Source organism: Colius striatus, chromosome 4 (genome assembly GCF_028858725.1).
Source record: "Colius striatus isolate bColStr4 chromosome 4, bColStr4.1.hap1, whole genome shotgun sequence".
Lineage (NCBI taxonomy): Eukaryota > Metazoa > Chordata > Aves > Coliiformes > Coliidae > Colius > Colius striatus.
Genome location: NC_084762.1, coordinates 64,159,520 through 64,186,611, shown reverse-complemented (window position 1 = coordinate 64,186,611; position 27,092 = coordinate 64,159,520). Strand labels below are relative to the sequence as shown.

At 40.1% G+C, this 27,092-nt stretch overlaps 1 protein-coding gene across 2 annotated transcripts; it reads right to left on the bottom strand.

Moving 5' to 3' along the window:
- Positions 1–353: 353 nt before the first annotated feature.
- RDH10 (retinol dehydrogenase 10) lies at positions 354–26,854 on the bottom strand. Of its 2 annotated transcripts, none has more exons than XM_061995422.1 (6): positions 26,173–26,854; positions 25,373–25,608; positions 5,590–5,688; positions 4,080–4,225; positions 3,619–3,750; positions 354–1,760 (listed from the first exon to the last, which is right to left on the bottom strand). In XM_061995422.1, the coding sequence occupies exons 1-6, from the start codon at positions 26,462–26,464 to the stop codon at positions 1,637–1,639; spliced, it is 1,029 nt and encodes a 342-aa protein (XP_061851406.1). In that variant the 5' UTR covers positions 26,465–26,854; the 3' UTR covers positions 354–1,636. The 2 variants fall into 2 exon arrangements, with proteins under 2 accessions (XP_061851406.1, XP_061851405.1); XM_061995421.1 differs by having other exon boundaries at positions 25,373–25,611; positions 26,173–26,849.
- Positions 26,855–27,092: the final 238 nt, after the last annotated feature.

Sequence of the window (27,092 nt, the reverse complement as noted above, 5' to 3'; positions counted from 1 at the left end):
GTACTGAAACTACATTTACTTTTTAATTCACTGAAACTGAAATCCACACCAGGTTGTTTTTGTGTAGATCTAAATGAAGCTCCATGGAAAACCAAAATGAATATTCTTCAAAAGGTCTTTGATGAGTTACTTCATTAATGAACTTAGAAACTGGAGAAAACTGTCAGCTCCTAAAGCCTAATTTCACAGTACTTAGAGAGACTTAAGAGATTATGCTGTAAACCATGTAGCTGACAAAGTGGATACAGGAGTTGAGCAAGAAATATTTGAACTGTGTTGCCACTGAAGAGCTGTGGAACAGGCACAAGCAGTTTGCATTAGTTTAGCCTTTAAAGGAATCATTCCAAACGCTGTTATAAGGAAAAGGTGGCTCACTTTAATAACCACAGGCATTGGTCACTATTTAACAAGACATTCTAAAAAAGTAATCACAATTTGTCCAATAGTAGTTTACAAGTGGATGGTATACATTAAGATACAGAGGTAGAAGTTCACTTTTACAATGCTTCACTAATACAGATTACCAAATTCAAGGCACAAAATTGTTCGCTTTACAAAAAAATACTGTAAAAATTTCATTTCCTGTTCTACGATGTCAGTACAACTCAAAAACAAATCTTTACACCCTGCCATATTCTGCATGGAGAGTTGCATCAGGCATTATTCTATTTTTCCTTTGCTAATAATTGGCATATGACCAGCACTTACATAAACAGTTTGTATCTGAGCTGAGTTGCTTTGTCTTTTAGGCACAAGTCCAGTTACAGAAATTTAATACAACAGCTTCCTTAGGGTGGGGGGTGAGAGAGCTCTGTCGGAAGTAACAGTGAGAAGGATGAAAAGAAACATGTAGTACATAACAGTAGATTGGACTTTGACACACAAGTGAAAAGAGAACAGAGCACATTTCAAATCAAGTGACTTGAAATAAGTCTGTTCAAATCCTTGACTACATTCCTAGAAAACAAGATGCCCAGTACAAGTTTGTTCTGAGACTATGTGAGACATTCACTTGCCTCTGAATCAGTAGAGACTTACAAATTTCTTTTTGCCTTTGTTTAAATAGAACACACACAGTTGCTACAAAGGAGAGTTACACCACGATTTGGCCATGTGTCCTTCAGAGAGCTTGGGTGAACAAGTGAAGAGATGCACTCAGAAACTGAATTCAGTCCTTGAATTTGCTAAAAGGTCACAAGCAGTAGCTTACATCTCAAAGTTTCCCTCCCTTCCCAAGTTTAACAGGGAAAGACAATTTCTGAAACATTGCAATTTCTAGCTGGAGACAGCTCTTAGAAGTTTTGACAGGCTGAGGAAGAGATATCACACAGTGCATCCCTACAACAAGTAGTATGACTAGTTTACTGTACATACAGTTATATTCTAAAGGACAATGGTGGCAGCTACACCGTAAGTTCACCTTGCTTACCTATCACATTTTCCAAGTACTCTAGTCACTTTTATTTACAGTATATAAAACCCCACTGATTTTTAGAGTTCACCACACAGGTTTAGGACCCAAGAGAATGCCACAGTAAGATGTTGACAATTGCATCTGTCAGATGCAAGTGCACTTCATAATCCTGTCATGTAACATCATTGTATTCACCTATAAATGAGTCCATCCAAAACAGGGTTAAATTCCATTCTTTGCTTCATTGTTGTTTGTAGCCTGTTTCCTTTGAGCGATGAAGGGGTACATGCACTTGTCTGCTCCCAAAAACCGGTACATGCACACAACTGCTTCAAAGGGCAGAATACTGTGTAAAACAGGTTATCAAATCGTTAGAGGACAGGATAAAACAGAGCTTCTGCTTTACACCGTGTACTTGGTGGTCTTAAAAGCAATGTAATAGCTATTGGAGAGGCTTCTTAAAGGATTTTTATTTCACAGATACACACAGAGAGAGCTGAAATTCTAGAGTCCCAATCACCCAGGCAAGCAGAAAGGAGGAAGAAGCTATTTATTCACATGCCTCCAGCTTAAATCAGATTTTCTGCTGCTTCTTCACAAGCAGTGTGATAGCCTGTTTTAAAGGGGAAAGGCGGGGCAAGGGCATCACAGAAGGCCTACTAAAGCAAAGCATCTGCTTCAGAGCCACATCAGCAGAGGTCATCAGACATTTAAGATATTCTTTAATGGGGGATTAGTGTTAGTTAATGCCATTCTTTGATCACCAGATGTCTAACAACCTTGACTTATATTCTGAACTCAATCACCCATCCTCAAAAAGCAAGTTCCAAAGTAAAAAGAGCAATTTCCTTTTTCCCCCTCCAGATAAAAATTCCAAAAGGCAACTATGTGATGAATATCTGGCTACAGACCCTCCCCTCCTTCCCACATCCACAAAATAGTACTTTTATTTCAAGTGTAGTACTCAGGGGCTCTAGTGAAGGACTAAGATGGGATTTCCTCAGCCCCTCGAAATAGTGGCAGACATTCACTCACTCATTGGAAACCAGTGCACAGGATCTAGCCATTAGGAGTAATGACCAGTGAAGCACTGAGAAGGAGATGCCACTGGTACAGGTGTCCTCACTGCCAGCAGCACTGCTTGTGCAGTAGTGACTGGAGGGCCTTTGATCTAAGTGCTGCTGCCTGGGGCATGGATTATGCAGAAGCTTTGATCTCCCTGTTGAAAGCTGAAGTGTTGAACCAAGACAACCCAAAGGGCCTTTGATGTGACTGTTGTTGCATAAGGCACTGCTTGTGCAGACAGCACTGAAGTACCCTCTGAGCTTCTGGTTGAAGAGGCTAGTTCTTAAAAATGTTGACAGTAGCCTCGATTTCCTAGAGGAAGAGACACGCATATACTCTCTTCCAGTAAAGAGGTGAGTGGGGAAGGTTCCTCCAGTCTTTGGTGAGCCCGTCCACCATAAGAGACTTTAGGTAGAGGAGAATCACTGCCTTGCAAGTGGAATGAAAATCACCAATGCTGTATTTTAAAGGTTCCTCCTACACACTACAGATTTAAACTAAAAGCAGACAGCTGTGAAGCTGATCTCTATCAACTAGAACACAAGTGATGTTGCATCAGTGGAATTAAGCCAACTCCTGTATTACTGTGCATCATGGAAATGTCAGCATAGTTACAGATTCAAGAGTTCCCATCCAACAGCTGCCACGTGTTAGAAGAAAAGGGGTAATTCCTTTAAATGGCCTTTCCTCTAAATTTGGACTCTGAAAATTGGCTCTGTATGTGCATATTTTCAATTTATCTACCATATCTATAGAAGTTCCAGAGAACCTGAAGGCAGAGCATCCTACACACTGGTTCTACAGAAAAACCCCTTGCTGGAAGCTGCCTCATGCACAGTCCCTAAGGAGGAACCCAAAAAATGGGAAAAAGTCTGTTGAAAATAGGTATTTAAGGAAGATGGAAGATATCAGAAAGGTAAAAATAAGGGTAAAACACAGGATCTCAGTTTTATTAAGCTTCCTGAGCAAGCAATCTGTACTTGTGGAAAGGCAAAAGAGAGACTTCTGAATTCTAACAAAACAGCACCTACGGCCTCTGTAGGAGGGAGGGTGTTTATACTCAGAAAGTGGACATGTCCATATATTTTACTGGTGTTCTGTAGATTGCTCTGCCAACAAATTGGCACTTCAGCCCTTACCTTTTCATGAAGGTGACCATGTACATGAGGCGAGGTGTGCAGATCATTGGCTGGTCTGTAAGGATAGCTCTCATAGCCTGCTTCACACAGTATTCTGGTTTCAGGGGTGGAAGGAAAGGCTCAATTTCTTTTCTGAAATATTTGAGTAAGTAAGATAAGAAAAAGGATCACAGACCTCAGTGAAGAGTTCATTAACTCACTTTTTTCAGAATGCCTCAGCAGGGCAAAGACTTCAATTTTTTTATTTAGTAGTCACTGGTAAGTTACAAAGACTACAGCTCAAAACTTGTGTTGCCTAATTACAACAGGACAGAAGACAGTGAATTCAAAAAGTCTCTTTTTTGAGTCTAATGTCAACAAATATTAAAGCAGATATGACGTTCATTCTAATATTTTTATCAGTTACTTTCAAGTACTTTTATGACACTACAAAGAGAAGGCAGTGGGATAATTTTACTCACCTGATTCTGCACCCTCTAAACATTCCTGTATCTACAAGATAAGGGCAGACTAAAGTTGTTTTGATTCCATCCTTTTCAGCTGCCTTCAATTCGTGGCTCAAAGACTCATGGAAACCTACAGCTCCAAATTTGCTGGCACAATAATCCTGTGTTGGCAATGAGCAAAGCAAGAAAAAGGCAACTTAAGGACAGATATGAATAGCATTCAATGCCAAAGCATCTGAAGTGATTCTGCACAGATTTTCAAAACAATAACAAAAGATGTCCACTGAATAAAGCATCACATCATTTATCACTTTACTTTTGAGGCAATTAACACAGAATTGTGAAAACAGAAAAGCTGAATGTAGGAGGATATTACCTTGGATTCAAGTCTTTGAATCAGGCGGGCTCACATGGCAAGTTACTCCAATTACCAGTTTGCTTAATATTAAATGTTACAACAAAGGACTGGGATACCTAATGCTACCTTAGGTCAGACTTGAAAAAGCTTGGAGAGTTGGCAGGGCACAGGTGAAAAAAGATACCTCAAATGCTTATTTTTAAGGTTCATTTCAACAGAAATAAGGGACATTTGAGTGTATTATTTGGTTTTTCAGAAGAGGTTATAGCTTGTATAGCTCATAAAAATACTAAGTTCAGCAATATAAAAAAAAACCCCAAAACTGCAGGTATTCAAGATTTCTGTTGAACATATCCACCTCTGCTGGTAGTCACACCTACAGCCTACGAAACTCTTTGTAGTTTTCCCCAAGACAGTAAATACTCTAAAAAGCCTTACCTCACACCAGCTTCATTCATTTTGAAACACTGCAGTTTAATGTCCCGGATTGAGTCTTACCTACATGCAGAGAAGCTTCTGCTCATGGGGGTAATATGACCACTATTCTGTTAGACACATCAACTTTCACTGAATGCTTTCTGTTCACACTGTTTCTGCCAATGAGTCCAGAAACAAGACAACGGGCTCTAATCCTAACCTGGTCTTATGTACAAGTCTCTCAAACCAGGGTTCTCAAACAGCTGCTGGCAACTAAACAATCTATGCTTATAACTGGAAGACTAGTAAAGCAGGTGAGACACCGTCTGGAAGGAAAGGCTGGCAGTCATTTCCTCACAAGAAAAAAAAAACAAACTAAACCAGAAAACATTACTTTTTCAAAATCCCTGCCTTTGGCTTCAAGCTTAGCACTGAAGATCTTGACAGAAGACGTAGCTGGGCACTTTTCAGGTTTCTAAATCTATCAGGTATTCAAAGATCATTTTGCATTCTGAAATCCTTGGCTATCCTAGGTTTTCACTTCAAGTGGCAACTCCACCCGACACTGTAGGTGAATACAGTGGCTGCCTGCATCCTGTGGATCCCACTCACAGGCTGCCATGTGTTGATGTGGCACTCGGCACCATAGCTTCTTTGAAGATTTGAATTTATTTTCTCTAGCTGATAATACAAAAAGGCTTATCTTAAGCAAGAGGTGACAAATTTACTGTTCCTTATAGTTCAACAAACCTCCACTCCAGCAGTACTGAACAATCCCAAGGAACTTGCAACTGTCACAATGTGTCCGTGATTCATTTCCAGCATCTTGGGCAGGAATGCTTTAGTAGTCTACAAAGGAAAAAAACAACAACCAACCAACAAAATTAAAAACACATACCATACCATGAGGGTACTACATTAGTGATAAGTGTTCAAAACCTCTATCTCAGTTTATTATCAAGAATTTTGAAGTACAACCACTGTAGAGGTTTTGAACTTCTGAGTTTGACAAAAATGACAACAGAAAATCTACAGCTTGTTTGTGAATTCAGACACCGGGGCAGCAAGGACTATATCTCCAGAAATCCTAAGGTTAAAGGATCAATTGAGCTCAGACATGTTTATTTTTCTGCAAGAGGCTAGTTATCAGAAAGAGATAATTTGACCCTAAAATGGAAGCCACATTTTTTTTAAACACAGAAAAAGGAATGTGAAGTGTTTAATTACACCACCCAGACTATCTGTGTTGAGAGCAGTGCTATCAGTTCCAATTATTGACAGTATGTTTTGCAAGTTAGATATGGCTAGTTTTACACAATCAACTTATTATCTTGGGCATTTTACATGAAAGAAATCCTAGAGGCAGAACTTTTGCTGATGTTACATTTTACATACAATACAGCAAACAATTGCTAGTCTAAATTACTTTCCATCTTTATTAGTATCCATAAGCACTGTTCTAAAAGACAAGATACACATTTGTTATCAACCCCGCTAGTTTCAAAATAAATCAAAATAAGACAAAAGCAAATAGTCCCAAGGTGCAACTTTGATTTTAACCTCCAGTTTTTACACTTTAATTATAACAAGGTCTGTTCCTGTCTAAAAAGCCAAGTCAGAGTTAGCTCCTTTGAAAAAAAAAAAAAGCAATAAATTGAAGGCAATTGCTAGATGATCATCCCTGCTAAAATACCAACCTGTCATGTTTTCTAAAGCTGACTCAACATTTTCCTTTTTAAATTAAGTATTAAGCAGAGCATCATATATGCTAAAAAAATACATGAATTTGTAAAATAGTATGTGTAGTTATGATTTATTTCAGCTTCCAGTTTGCCACCTTTAAATTGCCAAAGAACTTCAGACAATGCTCTTTTTTTAACCTCAAACATGCCTAGTTAATACATAAATCTATTAATGACAGAAGTATTATTCTAATTCACTCAGTACCACAAATGCTTAATCCTCCCAGAAACCTGGTCCTCTGGTGTAATTTGGATCCAAACCCAGAGCATGCAAATGCCCCTTAAGTATTTGCTACTTGCTTAATTGTTGGTCTTGAGTGGTGTCAGCTACATTCTTAAAAAGACATGCAAGCTACAGCTGAATCCATCTAATTCCATTCTTATGCTGTCTGCATTTTCTAATCACAGACGTCAGGACAGTTTTGCTCTAATGATTTTCACATGTTCTTGTACAACATTTTTGCCTGCAGGTGTTAAATGACTAATCCAGACCTCCTAACACCACACAAAAGAGTGTTTTCCCTGGACAGCTGGCAGATGACAGAAGATTAACAGACCTCCTGACTCCTTGCCTTTTCTACCGTTGATTCATACAACTCCTAGATTCTGTCATAACTGCATAACAAAGCTAATTATAAAAAAATAATCTGAGAGCAAGCTGCCTTGCATTTGTGTCTTTCCTCGTGGCAGGGATCTCTAAGCCTCTTATATAGAGCCTCAGACAAGAATTTAGTTTGCTGTTGAAGTAATCTGTGCCAGGCACACAAAGTTTCAGTCTCTCTTCCCATGTTGCATGGCAACACAGCCCAGTCCTTACAGGGCAGCACCATCTGAAAAGGTAAGAAGCTTGGCCAGGATGGTGCTGAAGTTTTACAGGGTGGTGTTTACCTGCAGCCTGTCTTACAGACCCCAACACCAACAGCATGTATCCCACCTCTGATCCTCCACACTATCCCTCCAAGAGATCCATGCTCCCAACTCAGTCCTGCTAACAATTTACTCCCCTCTGGAGCATTAGTCAGCTCCATCAGCTGTTTCCATTTACATCTCAGTTATCTGTCCACATCACATCGGAATGACTGATTGCCACCTCACACTGCCAGAAAGCTTGATAATGCAGACTGGAGCTCTGGCTGCAAACCACAACAATTACAGAAATGAAGGGGCACTTGCCTTGGAGTTTGTCTTGGGGGAGAGAAAGAAGGGAAAGAAGTAGTAATAGTTTTTTAGTAGGGAAAAACCCTACCACTTTCAAGGCATGAATCAATGTTTTCTTCCAAGAGACAAAGAACAGGCAAGTCCATCAAACTTAGTGGGGCTGGTTTTTCTGCTATCTTTACTGTGGTACTATTTTTCCATCTTTTTTAATCTTCATAACGGTGAGCTATAACCAGGTGTCCAAGAATTTTCAGAGAGGGATTTTATATATATAGAAAAAAAACAAAACAAAAAACAGAACAACAGAGTAACAAATTGCAGAAAGCCCACTCAACTATGCTACACTCCTTCAAAGCTGAAGACACTTTTTGGTGATGTCTTCAGCAATTCAAGTGCAGACTGAAAAACTCCCAGCAGCAGAACTACAGTCACTTCATTTAAGTAATCTCTTAAAATGTCATTTATGGCCACTTAGCAAAATACACAACTCCTCTGCTCTGAGGAAAATTACCAATTCATGGAAACTTTTGCACAAGACCTCTGTGTTCTGAAACTCCCTGCCCAGAGCAGGCCCCTGTGCTCTGACATAGGACATTATTCTGCAAATCCATTTAAAACGGGAAGCTGAGACAGTCTATAAAGACAGTACAACTACCACATACAGAAAACTTAGCAGCCAACCAAAGTAACATCTCAGTTACATGGCTGTCAGAGAAAGTCCTCTCTGTTGCTGCCACCCTCCCGCCATCTGCAACAGCTGGGAGTCAGGACTGGAAAACAAGCCCTGTCAGAGGCAGACACACCCTACAAGGGAGGGGGGATGCATTTCCAGTCTCAGAGTAAAAGCTTGCCCACTGCTCCTCCCAGCCTCTGCTTGCTGGGAAAAACAATTCCAAAGTGAAATTTTTCTCTTTCGTGGTATAAGCAATACCCAAATCAGTGTTCTTACTGAGCTTCTGGCACAGCCTACTTCCTTCATCAAAGCAGCTTCCTCTATACTCTGGTCCCCAGTTTTTCTGCCTGTTACATAAACCAGATCAACCTAGTTTCTTGTTTCTAGTTTCCCTCAGCTTCAGTTACATCTGTCTACCAGACCTGAAGTCTTCTGTGTGCTTGTTGTGCTGCTGAGAAACAAGTTAAGAGTTTGATCCATTCGGGGCAAGATGCCTCTTCCTGGGTGGCCTTCCCAACTGGAGTTTGTCTGAACAGGTAGCACAGCCCACATTATTAGTCTTTCAAGGTGATGCATGGACATGCTAATATTCCAGTTTTAAAAAAAAAGTATTAGAAGATACCAAGCAAGGAATTAGTTTTGTCCATGGCATTAGAGGTCATGAACCAGGCCTCCAAAATTCACATGAACAAGTGATTTAATCAAACTATCTGCCTTCCAGTTTGATCCTTTAGGTTTCAGTTTTATGTCTCACAACTTCAGAGGAACATCTAAGTCAGAGCTGGGTCTTTTATTAATGACGAACATAACATGCTCTTCAACACTGAGGAGAAATCAGTAAGTAGAACATAGTGTATGGAAGGAATTGTGTTGTAACACACCAGAACGAGGAATTGGGGAAGCTATGTAGTGTTCAACATCAAGAAATTGAAGTTAAGCATCCTCTTCACTCAATTAGCTTTTTAAATTTTTTAGAAAAAAAGTGAAAAAACCCCAAAAGCATAGTGCAAACATGCATTTTCTAACCTGCAGTACAATTTAGATACTGCAGCTAGGTAGGAAAGATAGAACATACAAAGCTGCTCTCAACAGAGAGTAGCTATTTTTAGCTAGTTTAACCTTTAAGTATTTTGGAGCCTTGAGATCAATTCCTAATCTTCTAAGCATTTTTTTCTCTATGCTTTTGAAAAAACCAGTGAGTACAAACTATTCCCAGTAGCTGTAACCAAACATCTATTTCATGTGCACACAGCTTTAATGACTTATTTCTCACAAGTGTGAAACTGAACAAGCATTTACATGTCACTTCATAGCTTTCGTAATCTGTTCTCAACATTTTGGTTTACGGCAAATTAACTTCTAACAGTCTAGCACTTCTTCCCTCCCCTTCCTCAAATTCTTTAGTTCCATTCTTAATGAAACAAAACTCAAAAGATTGTGCAACACAAAGAACAGCACAGCTGCAATGTCAAGACAAATTAGCCTAAATACAGCAAATGAGAATATGAAGAAACACTGTGATTGGGAAAGTTATTTTTTTAATTAAATTTTGGATTAATTATTCTTAAAGCAGAAAGTAAGCACCCACAGAAAACAATGTCAGCTGTATGCAGCTCAAGACAATGGGTACTGAATGAAGAAAGCACACCAAAGTGGAAAAGTACATGCTACCTCATATTTAGAGAGTTGTCTTTATATGAACAAAAGAAATAAAGCAGGTACCAGCAAGTAAGGTCCTTTACACTTCTAATTTTCAATACAGTGATTTCTTTTTTTTCCCCAAAACTTTCTGCCCTTTTCAATGTTCATCAGCCCTTTAAAATTATTCTGATGGCATAAACAAGCTGCTTCACTGCAAAGTAGAAACTCTTCTATGGCAAATGAATAGTTCATTTTCCATACAGCCCCTTCAGGCAAGGAGGATGAAGAATGGTTATTTTTCTGGGGCTGACCAAAACAGTTGAGATTTTACACGGCTATAGTTATCCACAACAGTGGTGTACTGGTGTAACAGGCAAGACATTTCCTTCCAAGAAAACAGCTATTGCTAACTGCTGGGACAGCTGTGTAACAGGGCAAATGAGTGCAACATTTGGGTAAATGTATCATTTCATCTTCAGGTTAAACACTATTTGGCTATACCCAAGAAGCAAAACTGGTGTGAGTAGTGAGGGACTCACCCAGATGACTCTGGGAACTGAAGTACCAAAGATGATAAAAGACTGCTGCCACACATTAGCTAATCTGGTAACTACTGTCATGCAGCAATGAAGCCAGTGACATGAAAACGTTGTTCCAAGTTTTTGTGTAAATTACGTTATACCCCCTCTCTCCCTCAGCACAGACATTCAACTTTCTTTTCCTCCTATTCTTCTTCAACGGACTTCAACAGACACTGTAGGTTCTCCTACTCCCCCAGTGCAGGACAGCTCATGGCCACTCACTCCACCACAGATTGAAATCTAGATTTCCACATGCTCCAGCTTTTCTTTCCATTCCAGTAACTGAGGAAGAATACATGAAGGTCTGACAAAATAGCAGCCCTCTAACCTTTCTGCAGATGGGCTTTGGCAGGCTTGCCTTAAAGCATGTTTGTCCAAACCAGGTTGGACAAACTATTGTAGCATAAATACACTACTGTAGCTTAAAAGGGAAACAGAGGTGCCTGAAACACAGAAGAGTCCCAAAGCAAGCTTATTGGTAAATATACTGAAGTTATTTTCAGCTACAGCCATACAGCCCAGGTTATTTCAAAAGATAACCACTTTAAATACTTTTTATAAACACAGGGTGAAACTTCACTTCCAAGATTAGTGAAAGCCAATTGTCAAACAGTTTTAGAAGAGGCCTTGAAAGAATAACCTAGAACAGTGCAACCCTCAAAGGAGAACTTGTTCAAGTTAGATGCTATAATACCCAAAATGCCTTCTCACACACCAAAGCATGCAGTTACAAGCCTGGATTTAACACTTTGTTTTCTTCTGTCTTTCTTATTTGGCTCCAATGAGGGCTGAGAGTAATTCCTTGTCATTATAATCTCAATTACTTTTCCCATATTGTCTCCACATCCCTCTTAAATTCTATTCCATGGTTTCTCTGAAATACTAAGGTGAGATTAGAAACTGTGCTAAGGATAGATGAAAATATCAAGTCCTGATTCAAACACTAGAGACCGCACAGCACAAAGGAAACGACTCTGCCAGAAACAGGCTCAATATAGAAGGTAGACAGAAGTCTACAACTACTCTTTAGTCCCTTATGTTAGCAAGGTCAAAGGTGTAATTTCTCTGCTGATTGTCATCAAGAAGCGCTAGGGTCCTTCTAGACAATTAGCCACTGTCTAAGTAAATTTTTGAATAGCTGTGGAAATTAGCGCTATTTTCAATCTTCAGTTTACATTTTCAAGAAACAATAATGAAAAACATGCCAGAATTACCCAGTGTTCCTAAAGCAGTGAATTAAAAAAAAAGCCAAACATTTCTCTAGATCATTGATGGGTGTAACCAGATCCTTCTGGAGCAAAAGGGATCAGAAGATACAGATGATGTCCTCAGGCCAAGCTTCCATAGACAGCTATATTAAAAGCATGAAAAGAAGCTATTCAAGGGTTGCCCTCAAATGCACCTTGAGCATACCCTGCATTCAAAACAAACAAACAAAAAGCTAAACCTTCCAATATTTAATTTCTAAAGGAGTCCCTTAGTTATTTAGGTCCTGGTAGGCAAAACAACCTTCAATTTCTCACTAAAGCTTTATTTGTCCTCCACATAAAAACCCACTGTTTTAGGGCCATGGGGATTCCTTTAATATTGAACTGCAACAGCAGTTAATGCTTAACATACATGCACAGTAATAATGTTACAGTTGCCTTGCAACCAGAAGCTCATGAAAGAACAAGACAGACTTAAACAGGAGTCTGTAATGACAAGTAAAAAGGAAGCAAAGCCACCTCCCCCCCCAGTAGTTTGGATATCCTCCATCTGCAGACAAAGTGAAACTACAGATAAGATTTATCCAGGTTAAGAGGTAAATGTAACAAAATAAAGTAAATACCCTGAAGAATTAAGTCACAATGAAAAGCAATATCACTTAATCTAAAATTATATTTCATTTAGAGAAAAAAAATGGCATCTTTTTTCCTCCTCTCTCCAACTCTGCATGAAACATCTTTGAAGTGCATGAATTCTTAGCCTACTGAAAACGTAAGCTATTACTCAAATGTTTTGGTTTTTAGCTCATTATTAATTCATGTTAGTAATTAATGTTCCCGTTTTCTTCACCCTCATGACCAATTCATATGCATAAAATCTACTTCTCAACAAAGATAATAGATCATCTGAAAAGCACTGAAGTTGTAAAAAACTAGGTTAAAACTTATTTACTGAGGTTTGTAAGTAGTAACAAATCTTTGTCACATCATTTGCTAAAGAACAAGAATGCTACAGCTCATACTTACATCAGTATTTTATTTAGCACTTGTAGTATTTAGGATCCAGTTACAAAATTTCTTCAGTTTTCAAAACCAATAGTTACCACTGTTTCCTGTGAATGGTTCAGTCATTGTAGTAGTTCCTCTTACATGGACTCAACTCATGTTGAGTACATCAGAAGAAAGCTGAAACTGAATGAAGTAGTTCCCTTAATCAGAACTTAGTGCCACAAAGCTGTTTACAATGGGTAGACAGTAAAGATAAGATAAATAATGCTATTAAAAAAAAAAATCACAGGAAACCAATACCACTGGTTATCTCTCAAACATTAATCATTGATTTCCACTCTTCACTACTAGAACCAATTATGCTGTGCCCAGGGTGACTGAACATTACCTGACTAAATTGCCTTTTGTATAGTTTGTTAACAAGGCTTAGTTACAAAGGGGTTGTGTCCACAAAGAGAGGAGTATGAAGAGTGCTTAGGGAAGGACATGGCAACAGAAACTTGTTACGGTTGCCTTATGTCACCATTTTGTCTCCCTCTCCCCTTTCCTTGTAAGGGCTTCATTTCCTGAAATCTTGCCCCAAATATGGTAACTAAGATGAGAATAAAAACCAGCTCTGTTGTCCCTCTCATTCAAAGTGTAGGTTAAATACTCAGGAACACACTGAAGTACATTTCTGATCCCTACTTCAGAAGCTTTCTTCTTAAGAGTCAAGGTGGAAAAGATGACATTAGCTAAGGTTTACAGTGGTCTGCTGCTTAAAGCTTTTCTTCATCCCTCCTTGTTGCACCACTCTAGATTTTGAGCACACCTTTACCTATGGGCAACATTTTAGGTACATATAGCAGCCAAAGGTGGCCCTGCTTTCCCCTTGAGAACATTTCACTTTGTTTAGAGAGCGCACTACTCTACATGCTTTCTGGGCATGCAGAAGTTTGGGTATTCAATCTGAACTACCCTTCTTATTTTTATACCAGCAAGTAGAATTTCAACCCTTTATGTTTTTTGTATGCAATCTCCAAAGAGCTTTTATTTTCTTTCTTCTTAAGAGGAAACGGATCTTAGATTTACAGGCTTTTTGAATTATTTCCACTCTCAGATACCAGGCCTGTCCTGTAAAGTGTCTGATCTTTCTAATGACTATACACCACCAATCATTTCCATGGCAGCACGTATCTGCCTTTAACGGATGTGTGTGTATACATACTACCATATATGGACACAAATTTGTCTACTTTCACCTTTACTTGCAAATGTTGCTCTGTTGATGTATAACTGCTTCACACAAATGCAGCAGTAGATATTGTTTAAATCACTAATTTTATATGTATGCCTTCTCCCTCCAGCTTTTGCAGATCTCTGCTTTTCTTATTTTTTCTTATGAAAAATGAAGCACATTTGCATAGGTTTCTCAGAGAGACTATGGAAACCTCCCTCCTTGGAGATATCCAAAAGCCATATGGACATGGTCCTGCTTGAGCAGGGGAGGAACTCCAAAGGTCCCTTCCCACCTGAACTATCCTGTCATTCTCCGCTTATCAACTCCCTGCTCAACTGCTCATTCTTCTTCCTCTCACAGAGGAAGCAGTCCACAAGCCAGCAGAGACCTTACACTCTTTATCCCTATGTTAACTGCAAGTTTATCAACACACAATCTTAACTAACCGGAAAGCAGGCTGATTCCTCTGCCATATCTCTCCTGTATCTCCCCTACAGGAGTTCTTGCCTGTAATAAATAATCTTGGTCTGTCTGAAACAGTCTGTTCTACTTCCATTTGTTTCATCTCAAGTCCTTTCACCTGGAGAGAGGGTTCAATGAAGCAGTACAGAGCACGTAGATGAATTTCTTGTGGTATTAACATTTTTTCATCTGAGTCCAGGACATACACATACCATACCATTTAAAAAAAAAAACAGTGATGTCACTACAGCTATTGAATGTCCAGCAGTAACTACGCTCCCTTGTCAGCTTTTTAAGGTTATTTTGAGCCCTTACAGAAAATTCTGCCTGCCTTAAATTTTAATGGCTTTTAAAGCTTGGATAGAGCAATCATATTGGATCCTCAAAAGCTAGCAGTTAACAAGGAGAAAGACAGTATGTCTGCTGAAATACAAAAGTGCAGAACATAAATTGGCAATGATGTTTGTTGTGGATTTCAAATGCCAGACCAATCTAAAAGACGAAAAGGATCAGTAGTAGGTAAGATGGCACGGTAAGAGTGCTGTTGGAGGCCCAGCTATGTGTTTAGCCTACCTTACATTGCAAAACCAGCAAGATGCAAGTCTAGACTGAAGTAAAACTTGAGCACAAATGTATACACGAAGATTTCTCCAGCCAGTAGAAATTTAAGGCGTAACCAAGCATGAGAACTGAAGCTTTCAAAGTACTCAAGCTCAAAAGCTGACCTCTTCTCTCCCGCCCAAAGGCATCTTATTAGACAAGGTGATATTTAGTCTCAACAAATATTAATCTCATTATACTCTCAGACTATTATTACTACCAAACCACAATTACTGTTCAATATAAAGCAAGTATAACACAGTTAACGGCAGTCACTGAAAAATAACATCCAGTTTAAAGGAAGTGAACCCTTCTGTTCAGACCTACCATGCCAGCATTTGAGCTTTCCATATACCCAAGATTAACAAGGAGCTCCAAAATGGCTGAGACAGTCCAGTTACACTGTAAACTCAGGAATTTAAGTTACAATCCCAGTAGGTAGCACCACGAACCTTGTATTCTTCCACAGGCAGATCTGTCAATAAAGATGACCTAACTCACACTTATTCAAATGTCAAATTTGAAATTACTTTATAATGTTTGCTGGCCAAGGGATATAAGAAGTTAACACTTGGTTTTTCCTTTCCACAAAAGCTGGTTTAAGCTCTGTTGAAATCAAGTGACTAGAAATTCTACTTTGTTTATATACTGACAAATGGCCGTGTCAAAGGATTTGTAGTGTTTCAGAGCTATGTTGACATTAGTGTAACAAACACATTAGTCCCTCACCTTCATTAGCACAAGTTTGCAGCAAATGTCCAGCCATTTGGAGAGCAGTTATTTATTGCTAGCTATTTGATAAATTTTTACAGAAATGAAAACATGCTCCTATGAGTCAGTGAAAAATCCACATAACAAATCCCTTTTACAACAGCTATTGGATAAGAGTTCAGAATATTCTGTTCAGTGAACAAGAACACAATCCGACTTTTAGATACACATTTTTCTCCAGTTTGCCATAAGCTTAGTCATCCTCTGGAATATTTAGTAAGACTTGGTATTTTAGTCTGAACGTTTCCAAAAAATTGCTAGAGAACAGTAATGTAAGAACTACTTACGGAAAACATGAAGTCATCATTCATGTTTTACAATTTATGTAACAAGACTTTTCAAGAAGACACTAAACAGAAAAAGACTGTCACATTTTATAGCTACCTTAAGGCCAGTACATCCATAGAACTGCAATTGCTATAGTACTTCCAGATGAAAGCCAAGTTACTTTACACATCCTCTCCAACTCAGCCACTAAGTCATTGTTTTTAATCAATTGCTTTATAAAAAGCAAAGTAATTATGCCATAACTGAGTATTGCACAAGAGAAACAGGATTAGAAGGAAAGCTTCCCTTTTCATGTAACAGTCTTACTTAGTGGAAACAGAAAAATAAAGAAGATATTATAGTTGAATGGAAATTTAGCTTCAAAGTTTGTTAAGGAAACACTAAAACCCTTGAAAGCTCCAATTTACTGCAAAGCAACTCACTGAGAAGTAACATTTTAAAAATGCGTGGGGACCACAGGTTAAAAAACAGATGGTGTTCCTGTTTCACACTTCTCCCTATCCTCCCAAAAAGGGGGTCTGCAGAAAGTAAATAGTCTTAGCAGATAAATTTTCACTTAGCCAATAAAGGCTAAAATGACAAAAAACCCCTCAAACAAACCCTACAGTCAATACAGTGACCAAAACAGTAGCTAATAATTTTCAAAGATCTTACTTGAACAGGCATTTTAACCAAACACCAACAAGCTACTCCTTTTCTTGGGGTGAGTTTTCAAAGACAGAGAAACACTTCTTTCCTTTTTTTGCCCATGGTTGTTTTCCACAAGCTGAAATACAGCCTTAGTCTGTTTTTTCCACATTCAAATAGTGTTAATGCAACAGATTTCCAGAGAAACCGAACAGTGCAGTAGGCACAGAAATCATTGCTCTCGATAGTACACAAGAGCAATCATAGTATCAGTGCAAGGCAAAAAAGTTTGAGCTTGTAACACAACATTATTTGACTTAGGTAAAGGTAAGCGGTTTAAATACTAATTAAAATAATGCAATCTCTTCAGAAGTTGAGCTTTACATTCAAACTGTCAGGCCAGTGGCAGATTTGCTATAGCTTGGAACCACTTATGAGTTCTTAACTATTTAGAGCCTATAGATACTATTCCAGAAAGTATCTCCAAGAATGAGGTTTCATCAGACAGCCACAGAGGTCCTATTCACAGCTATGTGGTTTTATCCTGTTTCTCTTCACCCTTTCCCCAATACCTCCCTGTCCCCATTGGCTAGTACAAGTCTGAAATGTTGATGAGGTGATTTTAGTCCCTAAATAGAAAAACTAATCAGCTTGGCCAAGAAAATGAACAGCTTTCCTCCTTGTCCTCTGGACAAGTTAGTGAGCTGAACTGTCTCACCCAAAGGTCAGAGGAATACCAAAACTAGTGCAAGGTAAGACGTAGATTCAAGGGGTGGTCCCATGTGACAGCTTGCCACCTCTAAGCTGCCTTGTAGCTTCATTCCAACTCAGAAATTTTGGACAAGTTCTTTTTTAAGCATACACTCAAGCACTTTTCCAAACTAATTCTGAAAGGGAAGTGATCAAGAAGCTGTCACACAAGTTCAAACAGATGGCAGAAATGACCAGTACCAGGGCACATTTAGGTGCAGAATTCAACAGCCAAACAAACTTGAATTTCAAAAGGCTCACAGTGAGTGAGACACCTCGGCTCTGCAGCTGTTCTTGCATTCCTTGGACTACCATGCCTTCTCATCCCAATTGTGATAACTCACTTGTGTCAAGTGTTAATTTGACTGGCATATAAATCATTATACTAATATAATTATTTACAAGAACAAAGTGTTCATTCAGAAGTATAAGCACAGATGTAAATCTCTCTCATGTTCGTGACATATCTTCTTTCAAACTAAACCCTCAGAAACTGAGATTCTACCAATGTCACAATCTCTGCCTGCTCACCTGCACTGTAACTACATTTTGAAAGACTTTTTTTTGGTAAGAGACCAAGAAGCCTAAGGCCACAGATAAAAGTACATATTTACATGTAAAGTACAATTTACATGTAAATCAGCTTCCAATTCACCTCTGCAGAAAGGCCACTAACATTTTTTAGAAAAGACAGACAGGTATCAGTAACTCAGTTTTACCATCAACGTGAATTGCCAACAAACCTCAAAGGTCAAGGGGGCAAGGTTTATCAAGAGAGGACATAAAGAGGTCTGTGGAAAGGTTTAGTACTAGAGATACATAACAAAAACCTTCCCTTCCCACAAAAAAAAACCCACAACCAAACAAAAAAACCACAAAATGAAATTTAAAAAAACCCAGAAAAGTGAAATCAAAGCATCAGAAGCATTGGGAAAGAGTAGTATTTTCACAGCTGATAAAGATGAAGGTGAGAAAGATTTTAAAAGTACAGTGTTAAGATGGCAGGGATGGTGCTAGAAAATGTTAACATCCATCCTTCCTCAACCTGTCTAGTCAGAGTAATTGATGACACTGAAAGCTATAGAAAAGGATTACTCACTCACACAGGGCAGTTAAGATAGGTATTCAGCAGTGATGCAAGGACTGAGTTAGCAGGACATAGCCACATCATAATTGTGATTACTTTTCTCCACAGCTGAGTGCATGAATATGCTTGTCTTCTAGAATTCTGCTATAGTCATTTGGTTATTAGAGAAAGTTAATAACATAATGAAATTTCATTAACTTAGCTGCTTTTCACAAAATAAAAGTGGATGTTACAAGTAGACAGAAGAATCTTGAACTTTAAGCTCCATTGCTCTCCTAACCTCCACAGGACAAGACAGGTATACACATAATCTTGCAGACCAAGTATTTCATTGAAACAGTGAGGACCCACTCTCTGCACTAATAGTAAGGTTAGGCACCACGCTGGCAAAGACTATCATTCCATTTAAGGTTTTCCCTTCTCCCCAAATTCTCTGCAAGTAACAGCACAGTATTCAGACAACCTATCTCTTTCCATAAAAAGCAGGAATTTAATCATCACACTGATTGTTCATCCAGGACTATTTCTTCAGTGTAGATTAGCAATCCTGAAAGCATTCATATGGTTTGCTGGCAAGTCTCCAGCTCTCCGGGATAAGTCACAAGAGACTCAAGAGTCACACCATCCCAGATGCCTTACTTTTGCAAGCTGTGCTGTACTCCTGCTTTATTTTAGATGGCTGTAGAATTGCAAGCCACTAATAATTGATTAATACTTCAAATATGCTTCAAATAATTTGAGAAGTCTTGACATGGTCTCTTCAGGACAACTCTTCTTTTCCTTAACAGAACTTCCACATCATTTTTCTGTGAAACATATTACTACTTTCACCTAAATTCTTCAAGCTTCAGACAGTTTAGTGCATAGAATTAACTGGGTGATCATACCTTAACACTACCATCTCGGACACTGATATACAGGCAACTAATCTGGGTCACAATCTGAGAATCTCTATTTTCTGCTGCTTAGGAGTCTAAGATCCACGCACCTTTCAAATAGTGCAGCAAGTTATTTCCAAAGCATGTCTGAAAGAAGCGGTCACAAAAACTCAGGTGTAAGTGAAACAGTTTAAGGAAAACATTCTGAATGGCCATTTCAGACTTGTTAACTGACTGGGATGAAAATCACTTTGTCATTAAAGAGAAAGGCAATGTAGGAATTCAGCTGCTCTTTGCACAAAACAGGACAGCATTCTCCACCATGCAAGGAAAATGCTCTAGCATAGAAAGTATACGTAGGAAGGTTGGTGGTGTAACAGGTTCAAAGAATCTTGAATAGGATTTTCCCCACTGCCTTAATGGAAGTGTTGCTTAGTAAACACGGCAAGAGTGCTACGAGCTGTTTTGTTCAGACTCCTTGGTATGTAATGACTTGTTCATTATCAAGATACAGTAGATAATTGAGAACCACAACCAAACAGCTTCAACAGACCTCAGGGACTAGAGCTGAGTAACTTGCAGAGCAGTTACTGTTCGGTGGGCAGCACTCTGGAATCCCAGTTATAGGTGCTTCACTTCATAGGATTCCTACACAAAGCAGATTAAGATGCATTTTGCATAAGACCCACCTACCACCCCATCCCAACATGCTTAATTATAGTTGCTGACTCTTCAGATGAATACGTTGTCTGAAGAATCATTTTTATCCTCACCCATGTCTTCTGTGAAACTGATATAAGATTGCTTCTACAGTCAAAGCTTAAGACATCCAGGTATCTAGCTGAACAGTTTGGGTTAGTGCCCTGCCCTGCCCCACCCTCCCCCCACCAAAAAAATAAAAAAGATCAGAAAACTGAAAAGCTTTCAATGATTTAAAAAAAAAAAAAAAAAACCAACTCCTTGCAATTAAATTGTTACTCTACAAGGCCAGACTACAGATCACATAGATTGCAAGACAGAAGTTACAAAATGAAAGATTGCATGCTGGTGACAACTGTGCTTGACAGAATGCTAGACAAGCTCCTGGCAGACCATAAATCAAATCTGTGAGGAAAAATTTAAGCCAGCAGTCTTGTGCCCACTTAAGTTCCAGAAATATATATCCACCCATTTATTTTCTAAAACTCACATTAAGTACATTCCTTTATAAAAACAGGAAAACAAAGTTTTCTGGAGCATGCATCTGGAAGACAGTATTTTCTCAATTGATAGATCCCCTCTATTTTCCTGAGAAATGAACTCAAGAACATATGAACTGCAGAATCATACCAAAGCACTTAGGATTTAAGTACAACTCATATGACTACTTCCCTAGCTAAGACTATGCATCATTGCTTTCTCCTTCATAGTCACTACCCAGCATGCTACCACAGTATATGAAACATATGTGCTGTCCTCAGTAATTTACTAGTGGCATGTAGTTGGAATCATTTTGCAAGGGAAAAGTTAGTTCTGATGACACTTTTTGGATCACATGCACATGTTTTGCTTGAACTTGATCCAACTCATTTTTCAAAGAGAAAAGTCAAGAGCATGTAGGTTAAACTTTGCAAGTAAACTTATACATCTCAGGTTATATTATCATGAGTTTAAAAAAAAAAAATGAAGCAGCTAATTCCACTCATCCGAAGTGCTAAATATAGCTTACTGGCCTGTCAGTGGAATATTGTGTCTATATTTAACCATAGATACTATAATCCTGGACATGAAGACAAAAATGAAACTGCTATGCCAACAGGCCACACAACTCAGCATGGTCTAGTCTCAAATAACATAAGCTGTTCTTCTGTTGAGGACTCAGTGCATACACTAAGTGAAATACTTCCATATTTAATTTAAACATACTATAGGCATATGAAAGCTTTACTTGACACCAGGGAACTTGAAGAAACTGGAACACCACCACATAAGTATTGATACATTATAGATAACTAAGCCACTGTTATTTTCCAAGGCCTTAGTAATCCTGCCAGTCTAATTACATGGAAAGAAAAAAAAAAAAGTCACAGCAGCTACATAAGCAGGTATTTGATTTAGTAACTCTACATCAGCTTTCTTTATAAGGTGCATCTAAGTGTTAGAAGTTTTAGACTATTTATGAATGCTCTAATGACTTGAGTAGTATTTTTCTCTGTACTAAGTATTCATCTCTGCCTGTATCAAGAGTCAGGCCACCTAAAAAAAAAAAGATTTGTTTAATTTCTACAAAGACAAATTTACCTGCCTAACTTCAAAAATCAAATAGTAGGGAATAAATATAGCTGCTCCAGTTGAGACGGTAGCACACAAGTCTTCAAGCTCTGGGCTTTAGTCTCTATGAGGATTTTTTTTTTTTTTTGTAATAAATACTACAGAGTTAGAGCTGAATGCTTTTGCTTCCCCCTTTTGGTAAGTTGAAGAGAATTCCTCAAAGAGTAGAGCTTTAAGCTGAAAGTTTTGGAGGATCCATATGAGAAGGAAATGCAGATCACTTCTGAACTGAACACTGCAGATCTGCTGTCCAGAAGGACTTTTATGTCCCAGAACTTCACAGACCCCAACCACTACCTTGCCTCTGCCCCTCCATAACTTCCATCCAATGACCAAAGCAAGGAGGATTTCCCAGGTACTATGCTCACAGACAGTATTAATATCTACTTATCCAAGCCAATAGCATTATTCTTTCAGAAAAAAAATTTTAGAGTAGGTACAGAATCTCAAATGGTCCTGAAATAAGAGTTTTTTTAGTAGCTTTATTAAATAGTTCCACAAAATAAAAACACAGTATATTTTGACACTTAAGCTTTATTGTAAAACCACAAGAAAGAAAAGCTGTTTTTGCTATATTTGCTTTAAACTATTTAAGCAACAGCTTTACCTTGTACTGTGATTGAATATCTTTCAAATCTGAATCCTGACATACCACAGTAAGAAAATTTCCTAGTCTGCAGAAGTTCAGTTCCAGTAATTGACAAGTGCAACCAAGTAATTTATTATTCTTGCAACAGACTGGAAGGAAAGATAGTGTTACACTCCTGCTACAGTTTTATGCATCTGCAAATTATAGTAAACCAGAGCTGGCTTGTTTCAAACCAGGAATGGATTTTGTCCCTATGTTTTCAATATCAGAAGCATTCAAGTTAGCACAGCATGAAATAACAGGTTTTTAATACCGTAGTGGTTTTTATGCTGTGGAAATTGCTACATGATGCAGTGGTGACATGTTTATATAGAACACTCATAGGAAGGATTATACAAATCATGAATGTCAGCAAAATGGAAAGCATCTGTTTAGGCTGTGGCACACTGCTAAAGCTCTCTTGACTTGCCAGTTTGTGATACAGTACACAGCCCAACTGGAGACACAACAGCAAATCAGTGACAGACCTTCATGTCACTGCCTACTGCAGAAGTTGGGCAGCCTTCAAAAACAAGCTCAGATCACCTGCATTCTGCATAGACAGCAAGCTATCATTCTTATTTCAGATGTTTAAAGCAGACAGTACTAAAGTCCCATTTTAAGTTTTTATATAGAAGCACACTGAGGCTTTATTAACAATCAAGGGATGAGGAAGAATTTTCCCTGTCATACATGAAAACTCAAAACCCCAACAAAAAAAACCAAACAAACAAAAAACAGTGCACACACTTAACTACTGAAGCAATATTACATGGAAGATACATGCCTTTATAAAATCCTTTTACAGCTTTTTGGACGAAACACCCTCCAAGAATAGTTAAAAGCCTGCATAATGCTCCAGAGTATTAGCTTTGCTTTTGGACCACCAGTTCAGCTGACATGGAAAAGACTAGCTGTATAACACTTCACACATCTAGACACATTGTTCTATTTAAGTCAGCATTGACTTGCATCAAAAAAATTGGCCTCAAATCAGCTGATTCAGATGATATCTTATGAATTAAGTACTATTACTTTTAATAGAAGTCCACCCACTGCTGGTGAAGCCAACCTTTTGTGCTATCATGAAGGGGAAGACAAGGGAAAAAGCTTTGCCAGAAGTAAAAGATAAAAGGAAAAGCAAAGCAGAACACAAGATCTGCAGGAAGTGTACATGTGAACAGATCCACAGTTAAATATAAAGTGTTGACTGCTCCTTAGAAGCTTAAGCCAAGACCTTAAGTTCCATAGTTCAGATCTAACTATACTTTCTCGTAGTAGGTTTTTTTTTGGTTTTAAGTCACTTCACAAAGCAGCATTCAAAGATGAAACTTACAGAAATCTAATCATAGCAATATGAGACTCTAATTTTAGTTTTCTATTACTGTAAGAGACTCAGAACACACAGAGAGTGCTTAAAAAAGGTCTCTGAAACAATTTTGTAAATAAGTGTATGACTTAGGCCTGAAGGAAGAACAGCTGGACAGTTTAGGATCCTCCCATATTTTAATTCATTGTGATGTCATAATTTAGAGTTCTTGGAAACTTTGTCAATTCGGCATTTAAACCACATCAATAAGAGTCATTAAATCTAGTGCACAACTCTGTTTGCTTAAGCATCAATTTAATTTTATGAAGGCAAACACACAGAGCTCTTGGTTGTAAGAAGTCATATGAACTTTCTCAGAATTTTTCAAATTGTCTTAAAATACATTTTCAGTTTAAGAGTTTCCAAGCATGCTATCTCGTGTGTGCTGAAGCTTAGGCACACTCTCCAAGCTTTACAATACATTGGAAAAAGACTGCTCTGACATTAAGTGTTTAACAGCACAGATTTAAGGGGCTCCTTTAGGGTTATGAAACAGCATTTCACTTCCACGTTAAGAAAAAGTTAAGACTCGGAGGGCCTTCTGAGTTCTGGAGATGAGGCATTTTACAAAGTTTTCTTATGAAAAGGTAACCAGCCAAAAAAGGCTTAAGTTGAAGTATATTTTGGATTGCTTAATCCTTTGATTGTTATGCAAGTCTATTTCATAACCTTATTTGAGGGACCAAAGAACAGTTTTAATGCTAACAATGGGCTCAGTCTGACAGCTAATGTTAACCCAAGGGTGCATCATGCCCTCCTTTGAGATTCCAATTTACATAACTCCACACTACTAGTGGTATAAAAATAAGCCACGCAGGAAAACAAGGTTTAGACAGACAAAAACAGTAAGATCACATACCTCGTTCTCCTTGGTTAGCATCTGCTAGTTATGGAGACAATATCACCCCGGAAACGATATTAAAGATACCCTTACTTCTACCAGCAACCCCCAGAGAAAGCTACGAGGACAAATACACAGGATTCCTGAAAGTGTTCTTGGCTTGATTTCTTGAGAAATCTTTTTTGCCTTTCCTTCCAGCCTTCAAAAAGAACAATTTGCCTCCAAGGCAATTCAAACAACATTTCAAGAAGGAGCTCTAAGTAATTTTTTTCTTTCGACAAGCATGCAAGTTTGCTATTGTAACCATCATTAGAACAGTATCCTAAAGCTGCTAAAATGCTAGCAGAAGACTATAAACGGAAGGCTGAGAAGCTGTTCATTAACAGTATCAGCCTTTATACAGATTCGGAGATTATAATTGCAAAGGCTTTAACATCCACAGCTACAGAAAAGAGTATGAGACTTAGACATCTGGATCCTAAAAGGGTAGCATTGATTTTTAACTATTAATAATCTTAATACCCAGCAATCCTGTTAATTAGGACAGTACACTAAAAATAAGAAACCCACAAAGTACTGGGTTTGCAAATGAAGAGAAAGCTCAAAACTCAAGGAGACAGAAATTAAGCAACAGCAGTTACTCTCCCAAAATTACCTGACAAAACGGGCAGTAGAAAAGAGTTTATAGTTACCCAGAAGTGTGCGTGACAGTTGACCATCATGGTCCTCTCAATAAGCTCATCAGGACACTCCAGAAGATGATGTCCAGAGACCACACCAGCATTGTTAACCAGGACAGACACCTCACCAACTTCCTTGCGGACCCTCTCAGCTGTTGAATAGACGTTTTCTCTTTTGCCCACATCACAGGTGTATGTGTAAACTTGTAAGTTGCAATGGGGCACTGCATCTTTTTCTCCATCTCCAGCTACTAAGGAACACAGACAAGGTAAGGGGGGGGGGTAAGGGGAAATTAAGTTAATTTTCGTATTTTGACATTCAAGCAAGTAGTCAAGTGAAAACGGCACATGCATTCCCATTACCATAAAACTTCTATTTACTTTGGCGCTGCAGTACGCAAGAACTCCTCTATTTACTATCGCTGCTGCCAAAGATCTTTTTTAAAAGGGGAAAAGAAAAAAACCAAACCAAAAACTTGCAGGTTTTAAAGCCGCTGTTGGAGACGAAACACACACGAAGCAGGTCTCGGCTCCTTGCTCCCCATTGCGGAGCCCAGACACAGGGCCAGCCCCGCCTGGCACAGCCACTGACGGGGCATTTGGCGGCCCCGCGCCCGGGAGGCTCCAGCCCCGAGCCGCCCTCACCTGCCCGCTGCAGGTGAGCGCAGCTCCGGGGCTGCAGCCCGCCGGGCGCGCCGCCTCGGCTCGCTCTTCCCCGAGCCGGGGGGCAGGGCCGGCGGCTGGGCAGACGAGAGGCGAGGGGCAGCGCCCTGGCCAGCCCGGGTAGCCCGTCCCGGCAGGCCGCCGCTTACCTCTGGGGGCGGCGGCAGCGGCCGCCTCAGCCATCTCCCGGTAGATGTGGCGCACCATGCCCGCCGTCTCCTCGTTGCTCTGCGTGTTAATGTCCCATAGCACCAACAGCGCCCGGCGCCGGGCAAACTCCAGGGCGAAGAGGCGGCCCAGGCCGCTGCCCGCCCCGGTGATTAGGCACACCTGCCCCGCCACACTCTTCTCTTTGGGCCGCACTAGCCACTTGGCCGCGGCCAACACGAAAGCCCACAGCACTCTGAAAGTCACCACAAAGAGCTCCAGCAGGATGTTCATGTTGCCGGACCCCACGGCGCTGGAGGACCGGCGCGGCCACCCGCAGAGCCGGAGGGGACGGACGCCGGCGGCGCAGAGCCTCTCCGCAACGGAGCTGGCTCCTCCTCGCCACCCGGCCCCCTCACCTGGAGGCGCCCCTGCCCAGGACCTCCCGCTGCGGGCGGGGAGAGAGACCGACTTCGCTCCCGCGGGTCTCGCTGCGCCGCCTGGGACCAGGCTCTCTCTCCCCGCGGCGCTCGTACTTAGACCCGGACACCGCCGCGGCTTCGCGCTCTGACTCAGCCACACGCACCAAGGAAGGAGCCCAGGCACGGCACTGCCCGCCCGCCACTACCTCCTCGTCCCCACACACCCGCGGCCCCGCTACTGCCAGTAAGCATCTTGCTCGCTCGGCCCCTATATAGGGCGGGCCGGGCGGCCAGGCCCCTCCCCCGGTCTCCCCAGCCCTCCCCCGGGCCGGCCTGGCCCGCCCAGCATTCCCGGGACCCCCGCCCCCGCCTCAGCTCCTCCGCTCCCCGACGCCGGGGGAGGGTCCTGTGGCCGCGCCAGGCCTGGCGGGCCGGGAACGGGCCCGGCCGGTGCTCGTTGCCGCTCAAGAGCGGGGCGTCGTGGCGGCTGCTGGGGGCTA